General features: G+C 50.9%; 2 protein-coding genes across 2 annotated transcripts; both read right to left on the bottom strand.

The window, feature by feature from the left end:
- Positions 1-840: 840 nt before the first annotated feature.
- On the bottom strand, positions 841-4,135 carry LOC125544781 (uncharacterized). The gene is made up of 5 exons (XM_048708533.2): positions 3,887-4,135; positions 3,636-3,773; positions 2,600-2,839; positions 1,290-1,349; positions 841-1,199 (listed from the first exon to the last, which is right to left on the bottom strand). The coding sequence occupies exons 1-5, from the start codon at positions 4,001-4,003 to the stop codon at positions 1,095-1,097; spliced, it is 660 nt and encodes a 219-aa protein (XP_048564490.1). The 5' UTR covers positions 4,004-4,135; the 3' UTR covers positions 841-1,094.
- A 9,950-nt stretch (positions 4,136-14,085) lies between these two features.
- Positions 14,086-16,173, bottom strand: LOC125544782 (interactor of constitutive active ROPs 4). Its single transcript, XM_048708535.2, has 3 exons — positions 15,788-16,173; positions 15,535-15,691; positions 14,086-15,452 (listed from the first exon to the last, which is right to left on the bottom strand). The coding sequence occupies exons 1-3, from the start codon at positions 15,799-15,801 to the stop codon at positions 14,451-14,453; spliced, it is 1,173 nt and encodes a 390-aa protein (XP_048564492.1). The 5' UTR covers positions 15,802-16,173; the 3' UTR covers positions 14,086-14,450.
- Positions 16,174-16,535: the final 362 nt, after the last annotated feature.

The following is a 16,535-nucleotide window of genomic DNA, read 5'->3' on the forward strand; positions in this document are numbered from 1 at the left end:
TAATTGAACCACCACTCTATTGTCTCATAGTGTTCTAGAAGCATCATTTTTCCGTACAAAGAATCCGATTCTCCAATAAAAAAGAAATAAGACAGTCCATGTTCTAGAGAGTTAGGCCTTGTCAAATATGATTCACATGGAAGGAAATAAATGTCGAGAATGCTTTTTTATACATTTCATGATGTTTTCCTAATGCGGAAAAATAGGCAATCCTTGTTCTAGAAAAAAGGTGCAGTTTACTAGTTCATGTAGTGTAAACAAACAAGAGGGCGTAAATTGGAGCATTTTTAATGTAAAAAATTAGATTTAAAATTTCAAAAGAAAATCCCAATTTTCCTCATAGGCATATACATAGATGTGTTTTATATACATTAGGCTACACAAAAAGTAACTATTTTGATCCACCTGTCTTTTTTCTGTGTGTACGCCTCAACAGAAAAGATGTACTCCCTCCATCCGAAAATACTCGTTATCAAAATGTATAAAAGGGGATATATTTAGATGTATTTTAGTTTTAGATACATCTTTTTTTATCTATTTTAATGACAAGTATTTTCGGACGAAGGGAGTATTGAGGGAAAATGTATATACACACTACACATCGATATGTACGTGCCTATATTTTTCAGAACTTTTTAGGTTTCAAAATACTGTTTTTGCTTCTTCTTCTTTTCTTAAAAAGAAGGGCTCAATCTAGTCAGGGCTCTGTTTCGAGCCTGGTACAAAGCTTTGTGCTTTTTAGTGGGACTATACCCCCTTTTGGAGATCGTATGAACCACAGATATAATCATCTTTAGCCAACAGAAGTTATGCCACAAACGACTACAACAAAATAACGAGTGAATCCCACAAATACACATTCTCTTTCTCATAGCACAAGCATATGCATTCATCTTTTCTCAGTTCAAATGCAAGAATGTGCAAATTAGGCCAATCAAACACCCGAGGAAAACGAGCATTCCCATCATCATCAGACAGGTATCGATCTCACACATGCGATGCGGATACTCATGACACTACTCTAGTAAACCACACTGAATGTACGGACTAGCTCAGCACATATAGCAGCTCTCGGAACCAAAACTACCACCAGCTCAAGGCAATCCCTTCATTGGATCAGCCGTCTTCCCAGACCTGGCGTCAGACCACGCTTTGGCTATTGTGCGCTTCATATCTTCATCACCTTCCTCATACATGCCCTACATGTCAAAAAAAGAAATAGCTCATGTAAGCCAGATCGCGAATGCCAGCACAAATCGCTCGAGTCATGAGGCCGAACGAGTGTTTACCTTCATTAAATCCATAATTCCTGACATGGGATCCTTCTCTTTGTCCATGCTTGGCTTAAACTGTCACCAAAATAAAATTAGTTAGTCTATCTATGAGCAGTAGCAGTAACATCAAAAGCATGTTTTACGATTTTCACTGAGATGAGCAAATCCTGCTTTCACAAGACTCTTTGAGCAATTTTACTTTCAATGGCTAGCAAAGTTGCCAAACAGACATATGGATCACTCTTCAACTCTATAACCTCCTCAGCAGCCCTTCTTCCTGGTTTTCAGCATAGTTCAAAAACGCGCTAGGCGTTAATTGTGTGTTTTGCCACCGCCTTGCGCTTTTCTGATCAAAGCGCATACTTATGCGCAGATTAAGCACAGTTATGCGCTAGGCGTTTTGCTATCGCCTAGAGCCTAGGCGCACTTAAGCGCTCGCTTAGGCGCGCCTTTTTTAACTATAGTTTTCAGACCGACTTGCTTCCTAGTATTCGCTTGCCCTGTTTCCCCAACCTTGGGGCAACAACTATTTTCTTTTCCAGACAGTTTTCCTTAACCAGGAAAGCAGGCCTGTGACTTCCTTGCTTCCGACTCGAAAGCCTTCTAAACAGATTCCTTTCTGCACAATTATGAAAGCTGAGAGGAAATGGGGAATGGGCGCAGGAACAGCACGAAACAAACAATAGTACTTCATAACCTGGAAGGCCAGGAATAGTAGTGGCGTAGTTGAACACATTAGCTGTATTTTGAATCAACTAACCATATCATTGCTCTCATGGCAGCAAAAGCATGCCAGCAGATTGGTGCTTCTGATGAATCAGTAGAGCACAGTGATGCCCAAAGGTCTGGCCAGGTGGCCATGTAATCTTTTGATCAAGCAACAACTAAACAACGCTCTCAGTTCCTAAATTCCAGCTCTGATCACTCTGAAATCCTACTACACTAGATATATTTCTCTCCCAGCTGGTTTGTCCCCTCCATCTAGCGCTGTTGTAATTCACAAGTCTTTGTTGCCCGACCTCTCTTCAGGGATGCTAACACTCACAACAGCAGTATAATGTATTAACATGCAGGAGACAACAAATCTTGGATTACCATTGCATCAGGTTCCTACATAACTGAATGCTTCCAATATATTTTCTGGTGATCACTTGAGAGATTATCACTACCACAAATTATTCATCCCAAAAAATTATTCACCCAGGAGAATCCAGCGCCCATGGGAACTATGGTTAATATTATTTGTTTGTGGGAAATTAAGTCCTAATTTTTTTTTCAGGGAAGTCGAGAGGCCAAAGCAAGGAATAGCTGGGCACAGAAATTACCTTGTCTTCCTTGTAGTGTAGATCCAACCAATTGCCGGAAGAAGCTTTCCACAGGGTGATGACAATCTTCGTAGGCTTGACCACAACCTTGCATTTCTCAGGAACTATTTCTTTGTTCAGTTTTGGGATGGCACACCTATAGTTCTTGCCTTTAACATCATGAAACTTGATGTCCGCTGACATTGGCTTGAAAGTAGTCTCCAGCTTCTCTTGGTCGACATTCTCAAGGAATACGTAGACCTGAAAAGGCAGAACACAGAGTAAAACTGTTATCTAAATGCCATCATGGGAAATCCTCAAATCCAAATGTCATGGGAATTCAGTTCACTAATACAAAGCAGAAGACAATAAACTTGGGTTCTAGCATAATGACAAGCAGACTTTTCGCCAGTCAAGTAGTCAGCCCTACTATGAATAACAGAAGTACAGAACTAATTCTAACCTATTATGCAAAATTACCAAGATACAATAAATTTGGGTTCTAGCTACCAAGCAAAATGCCATAAGCTGTTCTTGTGTTTGCAATTACTGTCAAGAACCCGTGTGGTAGTAAGAAGGAAAGGGGCATTATAACAGGATAAATTTGTTCAGTGGCTATACAAGAAATGGCTTAATAAATGTACTAGTACCTCCGTAACTTAATATAAGACGTTTTTGCAGTTTAAATTAAACTGCAATATTTAGTTACAGAGATAGCCCTATCGAAGTGTTCTTGAGGAAAAATAGGTGTGCAATAATATTCTGTATTCTGGGACCTCCATCGAGTCAACAACTCATGATGAAGATATATTGCATCCTTAATCATTACTGTTTCATTAGTTTACCAGTCAATCGATCGTGCAACAATTGATTAAGTTGGCAGCAGCCAAACATTTTGTTCTGACAGTGCGATTGTTTTACGAACCAGCATTTGCCACTGAGCCCAGATGGTGTGCAAGTCTAAAGCACAACGAGATAAGATCAACTAATCAGCACATCAGTATCGCCAACGAGCTAGAATCGTTAAAAAAATGACCCCTTTCTCGCAGCAACGTACCCTGATCTTCTCATTGTCCTGGTCCCAGCTGAACGACCCCAGCGTGACATAGCTCAGACCAGCAGGGGCCGCCGCCGCGACCGCGACCGCCTGCGGCGCGGGCGTCGGCACAGGCACAGGCGCAGCCCGCGAGGCCAGCTGCCAGCAAACAGAGGAACATCAGCTCAATGCGAAAATCCGAGCCCGCCCAGCCCGCCGGAATGAATCGATCGGCGGAGAGCGCAGGGACGGTGGGAGAAGGAAAGGCAAACCTTGGCGTCGACGCTGCGGATCTCGTTGGAGAGGAGGGAGACGACGCGGGGGCGCTTGGCGAGGCCCTCCAGCCGCAGCAGCTCCTCCAGGTCCAGCCGCAACTCGTCCGCCGACATCTCCGGAGCTCTCTCTGTTTCTCGTGCCTTCGGGTGGGGGGAGGCTGAGTTTGGCTCGTGCGAGGAGGTTTGTAGGGTGGTTTCGGTTGGGGCGGAAGGAAGGGGAAGGTTCCAGAGGAGACCAGTAGGGTGGAGGAGGAATGGACGGCTTACTTACGCGCAGAACGATGGACCGGGCCCAAAGCTTTCGTGACTGCATTTTGGCCCACTATGTGCTACTGGCTTATGAAAGGAAGGGCTGGGCTGGCTCCTGTTAGGCCGAAATGAGTCTTGTTTACTCTCTTGTTCATATCTGTGGACTCGTGGGCTGGAGCGGCAGAGGTGTAAAGCATTTGGTCCACTAAAAGAAAAGAAAACGGTGTAGAACATTTGATACACTTGTCTAAAAAAAAATGATACACACTATGTTTTCTCAACAATTCTTTTTTTGATACACTATGCCCTGAAAACTCCCACACCAGGTGGGGTGCTAGAGAAATGAAATTCTAGATCGTTTATTTTTTTATAATAATATAATTCTGCAAAGAACGTATCTTGATGTCAAAATAAAAATCTACAAGGAGTCTCGTTCGAGCGCAGGACCTTAGGCCACATGTGAAGAAACTACCACTTCGCCATGTAGGTGGACTATAGTGATACACTACTGGATCGAAAATCTTAAGTCACACAAACTTTCATCTCACTACAAAAAAAAAAAACATCAACCAACATTGTCCATTGTCCACATGCCAGTTGTGATAGTTGGAATTTTGCTAGTAGGCCTTTGGCCCAAAGCCCAACTAAAATTCTGAAATTCTTTTGGCCCATTCATGCACACATGTGAGTGGAGTGAGTGAGACTAAAGTTTAGTCTCACCCTGAAAGTTGAGAGAGAGTTGCACCTTTTTATAAAGTGAGCTCTTCTACCACTTGTATGAGCATGAGAAGAGGAGACCTACACGCGCGCTCCTCCTTGCTTGCCTCGCCATGCCTCGTCACGACGCGCCGCGGGTTGCGGGATTGAGCCGAGCCGAGGACAGAGCTATGCACGTTGTCTATATTTTTGTTGCTCGGGAAAAATTAATGAGTCATTAATTAATAATTAATGAACGCGTTAATTACTGAACCATTTCTGATTCTTTTGGATCGTGACGACTCGGACGTGGGGTTTACTCCCACGACCTACCCGGCCCGCACTATATAGTCAGGCAGACGTCTACCTTAGCCACGACCGCTTCGTATGGTTTCTCGCCACCGTTCCAAATCATTGCGCCGCCAAGCAACTCTTCTCCATCCCTCCTTTCGGCGTGCACCGGGAGAAGGGACAGCAGGCCTCCGGAACCCCGCCTCTCGTGATCCTGTACGGGGGAGGGGCGATCAGGTTTTTGGGAGCACACTCGAGCGACGACTTCGCGAACGACGACTTCTTCCCCGACCTCGGCAACCTCATCCTCGACGACATGGGCGACAACGTCAACGCCGGCGGTGCTGCACCCGCTGCACCGTATGTTATTCTATCCTTCTTGTTCGAGATCGTGGTAGAATTCATGTTTCTAGTATGTGCCCTAGATGTGATTTGTTCATCTACTATGCTAGTTCGCATGATTAGTTTAATCTCTGCTATTGCTGTCATGATCTATTTCCTATTTATTCGGATTAAATCTCGTAGTAATTTGCTCATTTTTTCGACAATCCAAAAACCTGATTATAGGCAATTTACTCCGAGTGGTTTTGTTGCGCATCTGAAGCCGCCTGCCTTTAAGGGGGCGCAATATAAGAGGTGGCGCATGAGAGCAGTCTACTGGTTTCAGACCACGGGCTGCTATGACGCCACCAAGGGCAAGCCTGAGGGCGATCTTAATCCAGCATAGCTGGAAGCTTTCGAGAAGATCGATACCCTCTTTAAAGGCGCTCTTCTGAATGTTCTTGATGACTCCATTGTGAATTCGTATATGTCGTTTGACAACGGCAAGGACATGTGGGCTGCGCTCAAGGCCAAGTTTGGTGTCTCGGACGCCGGCAGCGAGTTGTACGTCATGGAGCAATTCTATGACTACAAGATGACTAATGAGCGCCCTGTTGTACAGCAGGCTCATGAGATACAGTTGCTCGCAAAAGAACTTGAGTACTTCAAGTGTGTGTTGCCGGAGGCATCATTGCCAAGCTTCCACCTTCGTGGAACAATTTTGCTACTACCCTGAAACATAAGAGACAGGAGTTTTCCTTTGCGGATCTCATTGGTACTCTTGATGTTGAAAAGAAGGCGAGAGCAAAGGACACACGTGCTCGAGTAGCTGAGGGAGGTTCTAGTGCCCACATGGTACAGAAGAAGAACTTCCAGCCCAACAAGTTCAAAAACAACAAGAACAAAACTCAGGGCAAAGGCAAGTTTGATACAAAGAACAAGCCATCACATTCTACCAACTTCAAGAAGAATTCTCATAAGAAGGGGAAGGGACTTTGCCATGTCTGCGGTGATCCTAATCACTGGGCTCCGAAGTGTCCTAACCGCTTTGAGGAGCGTGAACATGAGAAGAGCGGCAAGTCCGCTAATGTTGTCATCGGTGATACTGATATGAAGGAATCAGGGTACGGTATTTTTCCTACCATCCTTTCAGTACTCCAAACCCCTGATTGGTTAATTGACACCGGTGCCAATGTACATGTTTGTGCTGACGCCTCCATGTTTTCTTCTTACCAGGCCACTGGGACTTCTCCCGTGCTGATGGGGAACGGGTCACATGCCATCGTTCGAGGTGTTGGTACGGTCGATCTGAAGTTTACTTCAGGGAAGACCATGCGTCTGAAGAACGTTCATCATGTGTCGTCCATCAATAAAAATCTCGTTAGTGGTTCCCATTTATGTCGAGATGGTTTTAAGTTGGTTTTCGAATCCAATAAAGTTGTAATTTCTAATTATGGACAATTTGTTGAAAAAGGCTATGAGAACGGAGGCTTGTTCCGCATGTCTTTGTCAGATATTTGCACTAAAGTTATTAATAATGTTTGCCACAACAATAAGTCTGACATTTGACATTCACGACTTTGTCACATTAACTTTGGTTGCATGACACGGCTAGCCAATATGAATTTAATTCCGGAAATCTCTACTGTCAAAGGCTCTAAGTGCCAAGTATGTGTGTAAGCTAAGCAACCTCGCAAGTCCCATAAGACTGCAGAGGTAAGAGACTTGGCGCCACTAGAGCTTATACATTCTGATCTTTGTGAGATGAATGGCGTGTTGACAAAAGGTGGAAAGAGATACTTCATGACGTTGATTGATGACTCCATTAGATATTGTTATGTGTATCTTCTGAAATCAAAAGATGAGGCTTTGACTTTCTTCAAGAACTATAAAGTTGAGGCAGAGAACCAACTTGATCAAAAAATTAAACGGCTTAGGTCCGATCGTGGTGGAGAGTATTTTTCCAATGAATTTGATCTGTTTTGTGCGGAACATGGTATAATCCATGAGAGGACGCCTCCCTACTCACCCCAGTCAAATGGGGTAGCCGAAAGAAAGAACCGAACTCTAACTGATATGGTTAACACCATGTTAGACACTTCGGGTCTATCCAAGGAATGGTGGGGGGAGGCGCTAATGACTGCGTGTCATGTCCTAAACCGAGTTCCCACAAAGCATAAGACCATGACTCCATTTGAGGAATGGGAAAGGAAAAGGTTGAAACTCTCTTACCTATGTACTTGGGGTTGTTTGGCGAAAGTCAATATACCAATTCCCAAGAAGCGCAAGCTTGGACCAAAAACCGTGGATTGTGTTCTTCTGGGCCATGCTTTTCATAGCATCGGCTATAGATTTTTGATAATAAAATCTGAGGTATTCGATATGCATGTTGGTACGATTATAGAGTCGAATGATGCAACTTTCTTTGAGAACATATTTCCTATGAAGGATATGTCGAGTTCATCAAATCAGGAGATACCTACTCCATCTAGTGACGAATTCACTGTAATTCCTGAACCCACCATTGCGATGGAACACGTTGAGAATCCTGTTGAGGGTGACAATGGAATTCCTGTGAGGAGTAAGAGACAGAGGACTGCAAAGTCCTTTGGTGATGATTTTATTGTGTACCTCGTGGATAACACACCCAGGACTATTTCAGAAGCCTATGCATCTCCTGATGCTGACTACTGGAAGGAAGTTGTACGTAGCGAGATGGATTCCATGTTCGCTAACGGTACCTGGGAGATCACCGACCGTCCTTATGAGTGCAAACCTGTAGGATGTAAGTGGGTGTTCAAGAAGAAGCTTAGACCTGATGGTACGATTGAAAAGTACAAGGCACGGCTTGTGGCCAAGGGTTATACCCAGAAAGAAGGTGAAGACTTCTTTGATACTTACTCACCCGTGGCTAGACTGACCACAATTCGGGTGCTACTATCACTGGCTGCCTCACATGGTCTTCTCGTTCATGAAATGGACATTAAGACAGCTTTCCTCAATGGAGAGTTGAAGGAGGGAATTTACATGGATCAGCCAGATGGTTTTGTAGTACCTGGTCAGGAAGGAAAGGTGTGCAAGTTATTAAAGTCTTTATATGGCCTTAAACAAGCTCCTAAAGAGTGGCATGAAAAGTTTGAAAGAACATTAACTACTGCCGGCTTTGTAGTAAATGATGGTGACAAGTGCGTGTACTATCGCTATGGTGGGGGCAAAGGAGTTATTCTTTGTCTGTATGTCCAGCCTCCCTCGTGAGGCTGGTCCTGCCAGCGATCCTTGCGAGGTCGGTCACGCCACCCTTGGCGAGGGCCACGGTCTTCCCATCGCCCTCCACCTCTTCCTCCTCCTCGGCCATAGCCCCTGTCGTTGCGCTCGGGGCGTCGGCCGATACGCCCATCTCGCACGGCCCTGAGCTCTTGGCATTCGTTGGTGTTGTGGGTGTGGAGGTCGTGGTACACGCAGTATCGGCTGCCTTTGGATGACTCAGGCTGGTCCCTACCTCGCTTGGTGTCTGGTTCCGCTGTGAGCACGGCAGCTCCCTTACGCTTCACGTCCTTGGCCTTGGGCTTTTTCTCTTCTGGGTCGGCAGCCGGGAGCTCGAGGAGGGAGAGGCGTCCTTCCTCAGCCCTGGCGCACTTGGTCGCCAAGTTGAACAGATCCAGGGATGTGCACAGGTCTTCATGGATTGCCAACTCCTCCTTCATCTTGATGTCGCGCACGCCGTCGAAGAAGGCTGAGATAATGGCTTCCTCAGTCACCCTGGGGATCTCGAGGCGAGCGTTGTTGAAGCGCTGGATGTATTTCCGCAGGGTTTCCCCTGGTTGTTGCTTGATGCGGCGCATGTCGCTTATGGCCCGGGGCCGGTCGCGAGTGCCCTGGAAGTTGGCGATGAAGCGAGTGCGCATCTCGTCCCAGGAGGAGATCGTGCTGGGAGCCAGGCTTAGGAGCCAGGTGCGAGCATCGTCCTTGAGCGACATGGGAAACCAGTTCGCCATGACCTTTTCGTCTCCGTTGGCGGCTTCGATGCCCAGCTCGTAGAGCTGCAGGAATTCCGCGGGGTCCGCCGTGCCATCGTAGCGAGGGAGCAGATCAGGCTTGAACTTGCCTGGCCATGTGACGCCGCGTAGCTCGGGGGTGAAGGCGTGACGGCCTGCTGTGGCCGCCGGCGCCCTTTGCTGGTGCTGGGCCTGCTCCTGGTGATTACCACGCGCCGCCGCTTGGAGCAGCGCGGGGTCTCGGCGTGGAGGCGCAGGGACGCGATCTTGGCGCGCCGGTGCTGGGAGCGCGCGAGCACCTTCTTGGGGATGAGAGATCTCTTGGCAGCTCCCTTCTTGCCGCGCAGGCGCCGGACGTGCAGGGTCTCGCCCTGGGGCTGCGCGCCTTGGAGCCAGGGCGCCTTCTTGGGGAGGAGGTGGCTAAGGCGCCTCCTGATCCTCGCCCCCTGCGCGGAATGGAGGGCGAGGCAGCGAGAGGGACGGCAAAGGAGAGCCCCCTGCGGCGCTGACGAGCTCGATGATGCGGGCGAGCCAGTCCTCGTAGAGGTCGTCGACGGGGCGGTAGTGCAGGAGCTCTCTTGCCAGGAGTAGCGCAGCGTGCACGTCCGTGGGGGCGCGACGGGCGTGGGACGACGAGCCGGCTGGAGTCAGTGACGGGGTTGTGGTGCGGCCCTCCTGCCGCACCGAAGGATGCTGGGACGATGCCTGCTGCTCGTTCCCCGTCGGGCCGGTGGCGGCGTTGGCGGCAGGCGACGGGGAACGACGAGGGCGTCCGCCAACGGGTGCCGTCTGGGCGACGCGGGTGGCGAGAGCAGCCCGGCGCTCGGCGCGAGCCCGACAAGCGTCAGGCATGGACACGACGGAAGATTACACGCGAACAGCGGAAGAAAGATTCTGGCGCACCCCTACCTGGCGCGCCAAATGTCGGATTTTGGGTTCCGGCAGACCCTTAAGGTTCGAACTTTGGGGTGCGCACGGAGATCTTTCCCCTACCGACTCGCGTTTCTACGGCTCGCAAGAAATCTAGGCTGGAAAAAAGAACACACAAAGGACACGAGGTTTATACTGGTTCGGGCCATCGATGTGGTGTAATACCCTACTCCAGTGTGTGGCGTGGTGGATTGCCTCAGAGGCTGATGATGAACAATACAAGGGGCAGAACGGCCTCGCGAGAGGTGTTCTTGAGCTGATGCAGTGTGTGCTACTTGGTCCGGATCTCTCTCTCTCTTTCTCTTCTTTCTCTCTTTCTCTTTCTTTTTCCTCCTCTTCTCTTTTCCCCTCTTTTCTTCTTCCTCCCTTTCTCTATGGTGGTTAGTCCTATTTATAGAGACCCTGGACCTCTTTCTAAAAAATGAGCGGGAAGGGTGCCAACAATTGATCATTTTGAAGGGGAACATCTAGTACAAGTTATCCTGACAAAAGGTGGTCTTCGGCTGCCGAAAGCACTGGTGATGACGCCGTCTTGGGCTCCACGGTGACCTCCGTCCTGCCGCTCTACTGGTCTTGGTCTCGTTGCACCGAAATGGTAACCTTTGCCCGATGCCTTGGCATGTGCTTGCTCTCTTTACACCGAAGGGGAAATAAGGACACTGCGCAGGCCGGCGCCCGCCTAATCTCGATCGTCATGGCTTGCGTCACGGGCTCCTCGCGAGGCACCCCTGCCTTGATCTCTCCGCCTCCTCGCGAGCCTGCGTGATGAGGCTGCTCCTGAGAAAGCCTCCTGTCGTCCGTCCCGTAAGGCTTGGCCCCTTACGAGGGTCTTGAGCTTGAGCTGATGAAGCTGGGCCGTACTGGGCCCCCACTTGAGTCACGTCGCAAGCCACAGACAGACAAGTCTGGAGACCCCGTTCTCAGAACGCCGACAGAAAAAAATGGTGTCTTGGACCACTTCCCTCCATGGAGATTTGATTTCTATGCCTCGTCCCAATTCCTTTATCATGTTTCTCCGCCATAGTGATCTCCCCTTTTTAGACTGCTGCATCGAGGCATCAATTGCTAACCAACCATTGCGTCGTTGTCTGATGTTGCTCCTACATATGCATGGAACAATTGCTCCCTTCCTGTGTTGCTGATGTGCTGCGTGCCACGGCCGAAGCCCACGGCGATGACAATCTATGAAAGTGAACTCCTGCCAAACAACTGAAGGTGCAAAGTACATGTGAATCATGATTGCCATGGAAACTTGACTCACATGTTCTGTTTGCTACCCATGAGGGTTAACCTGTTGCATAAACTAAAGAAACATGATTCGGACCATTGAATGTTAAATCAGTCAACCGTTATATCAATTAAAGAAACTTGAGCCTAAGAAGCAACAATGAATATCGAATTATCGTTTCAGGTAACAATTTTTATGTTGCGAGACACGCCTATGTTCCGACTTCTCCTGCATATTTCTCTTTTAGTTTCAAAAAATCACCCCCCACCCCCTCCCCCGCCCCCTTTAGTTGCTCATCACGGCTCCGCCACTATATACGCACATGCAATTATTCCCTATGAACCCAGACGCACATGCCCTATCCTTGTGAGCACCTCAAAAAACTAAGCCGGAATATTATTGTAAAATTAAAGAAGTCACCACAACCGCCCCTGGTCCATCACAAAGAAGCTAACTAGGCTCAGTTGGCAATCAATCACCTGTCATTTGAGAAATGCAGAGAGAAGAGAAAGGTGCCCTCCGATCCACACCCGCGATCCACACTTGAACGTGGGAACCTTGCGTGGTCTGTACCGAGACTAGCTGCGCGTGTTGGCTGTGGCCTACACCACGCAGAGCAAAGGCCACAACATTAATACGGAGCCACACTGCTCCACGAACCAGAAAATGGGCCATGGCCGGTGCAGTCGCGATCGTCGACACTGTGCGTGCTACATACGTTTACAGCGCGCGCATTACCACAAGGCCCCTCTACCAGGAACCAACCAACACCTTGGCATGTCTCCCGATCCCCAGCATCGCAAAACTTCTGAAACCGTCCACCCCCAAGTAAAACCTAGCGACAATGTACGTACACTGCGATAGATTTTCTCCGCCTTTATCTGGACGAGCCATGCTATTGCAGAATGCTTGTCATGCATGTTTCCACGGTCAGATGCCGAGAAACGGCGCGGCACACGGTCACCAACCAGCACGTGCATGGTTACAGCAAAGAGCCGAGCTTTCAAGTTTCAAGTGGTACCGTGCATGCATGTATCTCTCGTCCTAGCTCGTTTTGGGCACATCACATGGAGCAAGTGCACATTTCCTCGCGTCGTACAGAGAGAGACAGGCGCGGTGGACGCCAATAAACCGGCGCAACCACTCCGGCGACCGGGCCAGCGGCCACCGGCACCAACACGCATGACAATAAAGCCGGTCGGCCGAGCCGCTGGACCGGACCATGCATGCATGCGATGCAAGCCGAGGAGTTGGGCCAGGGGCCAGGTCTGAACTCCCGACGCCGTGCATGCATGCGACCGGCCGGCCGGCTGGCTGGCTGGCTGGCTACCTGCCACCGGGCTGTCCTCATCAATGGCAGCGGGCGACGACGGAGGGTCGGGCCACGCCGGACAGACAGACACGTATGTGTGTGCGTGTGTGGACTGTCTGGAACAGCCTGCGCGGGGGAGCCCATGGGCCATTCCTATGACTGTGAGCACGCAGTGTCTGCCTCTGCCTCTGCCGCTGCCGCATCGCAGCAGCGGGCTTCCACAGTTTTGAAATCGATCCGCTGTGTGCGCACTGCACCGCTGAAGCCTATCGTCCCAAACCCAAAGGCAGCCCGGCCCGGCCCACCATCCTTGACTCCTAATCTTCTCCCAGCTTTTCTTCACCGGATCATAGATCTTTATTATTCGATAATTGCTGATTGATTTGCTTGCCAGCCAAGCAAGCGTCTGAGCGACCCTAGCCTATCGATTTCGTGTATTTTTTTTGGATTTGCTAGGATAATGGTTTTTTTTTGAGACAATGCTAGGATAATGGTGGTGTAGCGAGTCCTAATCGACGACGCTTGCTCTGAGCAGCTCGATCATTCACGTACCCCACGGCCCACGCGTACGCCTTTCGCAGATTTCGTGCGTGGCCCAGCGCCTCGCACCTTTTGCAGTGTGGCGCTGCAAAGTGCAAAGGGTTATTTTTGGTTTCAGCCTCAGCCTGTGGTCCAGGAGGGGAGACCTTTGACGCCGGGCCATTTCAAAAATTATTACCTGGGACTGACTGGGCATGCTGCTCAAATCTTTGGCCGCATCTCCCAAAAATCCTCTCATCATCAACTCAATCCAAAACTCCAAAACGATCATCAATAACTGGATCCAAAATCCAAAACCATCATCAGCAATCGTTAAGTAAGCAGACGCTACAATCATCAGCAATCGTGAAGTAGGCAGACCCTATAATCATCAAAAAATCGTGAAGCATTCAGCGTCTTATCATGTTCGAGCTGCTGCGGACTGAGAATTTGTACGGCCACTTCGAGCATCATAGCCCATTCTGCCTAACAGATTCTTCAGAATATTTGCAAGAATCTTTTGCCATCGTTTCAAAATAATTCTTTGCAAACAGGCGTGTTAGTACGGCGCGTTAGTACTAGAAAAGCTCAGCAGGAAATTTCAGTTCGTGTTCCACGCATCAAATCATGACCAAAAGATTACCAGAATACTCCCTAGAACAGCGAACAGTCTGGTTATAGCTTCAACAGAATCCAAGATAACGCCGAACTGCATCTTACAATGGGCAGCAGCAGCCAACAGCAATACAGCATCAAGCCATCGATCATCATCATACAGCTCACGACGGGAGCACCAAACAGAGTTTAATCTCACGAACATCATCTCATCATCGTACAAACATAAGCGAAATCCGAACCAAAATGCAGTAAACATCAGCGCATCGATCCAAGCATGCATGGAGCTAGAGCGCGAGCTGAGCTGAGCTAGCTCGCCGTCGCGAGCGAACTGTGGATCTGTGACCCGAGAGAGACGAGCGTTGGGCATTACACAGATATGCCACTCTGCTTGTCGCCTTCACTTCACTTGCTGCCCTTCTTCTTCCACAGGTCGCCGAGCATCCGGATGCCGGCGCCCTTCCGCTTGCTGCCGAACCCCTCGTCGTCGCCGTCGTCCGGCATCGTCGCCGGGGACCCCCACCCGTTGCTTCCATTGCCGGCGAGGCCATGGTGACCGACGAGGTGCGCGTCCCCGCCGATCACCGCGGCGGCCGCCTCGGCCGCCTTGCGCCACTGCTCGGTCTGCACGCGCAGGCGCCGCATCTCGGCGTCCAGCGCCTCGCGCGCGGCCTCGGACGCCCTCAGCTGCTCGCCCATCCGGGCCTCCCGCGCCGCGTTCTCCTTGAGCTCCTGCTCGATGAGGAAAGCCTTGGCCACAGCCTCCTCGTCAGCCCTCTTGACCGCCGCCGCGGCCTCGTCGGCCTGCTTCTTGAGCTCCGCATTGTCGGCCGTGAGCACGGCGACTTCCATCTCCTTGGCCATCAGCTGGGCCTTGAGCTCCACGACCTCCGGGTTCTCCTTTTCGCCGCCTTCAATGGCGGCCGCGGAGTCCTTCTTGTCCTCCTCAATCATGGTCTTGGTCTCCTCCACTTCCACATCCTCCTCGGCATCGGCCAGTGCCGCCTTGTCTCCACAGCTCACCTCCTCGCTGTCCTCGGCGACGAGCGCGCTCTGGTTCTCCTTGTCGCCCGACTCGGTCGGGACGACCTCGAACACATCGGTCGCCGGGGAGTTTATGCTGCTCTCCTCCTCCTCCGCTTCCTCGGCCGCCGGTTCTTCAACGATCTTCACCTCCTCGGTTTTCTTCTCGTCTTGGACCGGTAGAGGGGCGGGGGAGGGAGGAGACGCCGGCGGCTTGGGGCTCCCCTTGGCGCCGACGTGCTTCTTGGCCTCCTCGAGCGCGACCTGCGCGTCCTTCTTGGCGGCCTCCGCGGAGACGAGCTGCTCCCGCAGCTTCTTGAGCTCGTCCTGCACCTTCCCCAGTTTGGTCTCCAGCTCCGCCACCCGAGTGCCCGCGCGCTTCTTCTGCAAATGGCGCCGCCGTCGCCAGATCAAATGGCGAGCATAGGCAGAGCAGAGCGTAAACAACTGAGAAACAGCAGCGTACCTCGGGCAGCGGGCTGCGGGGCGAGTGGCGGTCGGCGACCTTGGGGCTGCTGCGGTCGACGAGGAGGCGGTGGTGCGCGCCATTGGCCTCGGAGGAGGCGGTGGTCTTGAGGTGCAGCGGCGCGCGCGGCGACGCCCGCTGCGGCAGCTCGGACCCCCTGGGAGATTAAATGCGCACCAACGGCGTGCATGGCTGAGCAAGGAGCGAAACCGACACCGGACATTGGAGGGAAGGAAGTGGGCACCGCACGCACCTGGATCTCGGCATGGCCGGCGCCCGTTGCCCCGCCCGGCCTCTGGCTGCTAGCCTCGCCGTCTGCAGCGCGTCGTCCTAGGAGAAGAGGAGAGGAGCACGAGGGAGAGGGACGGGGGTGGTGGAAAGGCGGGCGGGCGAGAAGCAGGCGGCACAGCGGCGCGGGGAAGAAAAGGAGTCTCCACGAGTCAGTCCACCGCTCCACTCTCTCTCGTGGAAAACGGGATTAATAAATGGAGGAGAGAGGCGCCGGGTTCCGTAAAGGCGACCGGGCCGGTGCGGTGCAGTGGCGATTCAAATTCGAACGGGAGAAATCAGAATCGCTGGAGCAAGCAACGGGACGCAGCCGGCCCGAGCGCCGGTGCCACGCGAGGCACGCAGCGCAGGCCCCGACCTCGACTGGTTGGTGGCGCACCCTCGGCCCGGCGTTAATGCGGATGGATTGGAACGTTACTGGTAGCACCGGGTAGAAACAAAACAAATCAGAACAAGAGGAGGCCTGTGGTGCTGGGTTTGGATTCCTGTGGCAGGATGCTCGTAGGGATGAATGTGTATGTGTGTACGTGAACATCTGCGGTGTACTGTGTTCGAAGCGCCATGGCGCCGAGCCGAGGGCGAAAGGACCAGCTTGGCGAGGGTGGAGCCGCGGCCGTGCCACTGCCCCCACACCGTGTGGCAACTTGCACGAAAAGGAGGCCTGCGAGCGTGTCCCGGGTGGGACTGATGAGCCACCGCTCGTCCGGCGATCT

This window comes from Triticum urartu, chromosome 3A, assembly GCF_056163025.1.
Source record: "Triticum urartu cultivar PI428250 chromosome 3A, HENAU_Tu73, whole genome shotgun sequence".
NCBI classification, from domain to species: Eukaryota; Viridiplantae; Streptophyta; class Magnoliopsida; order Poales; family Poaceae; genus Triticum; species Triticum urartu.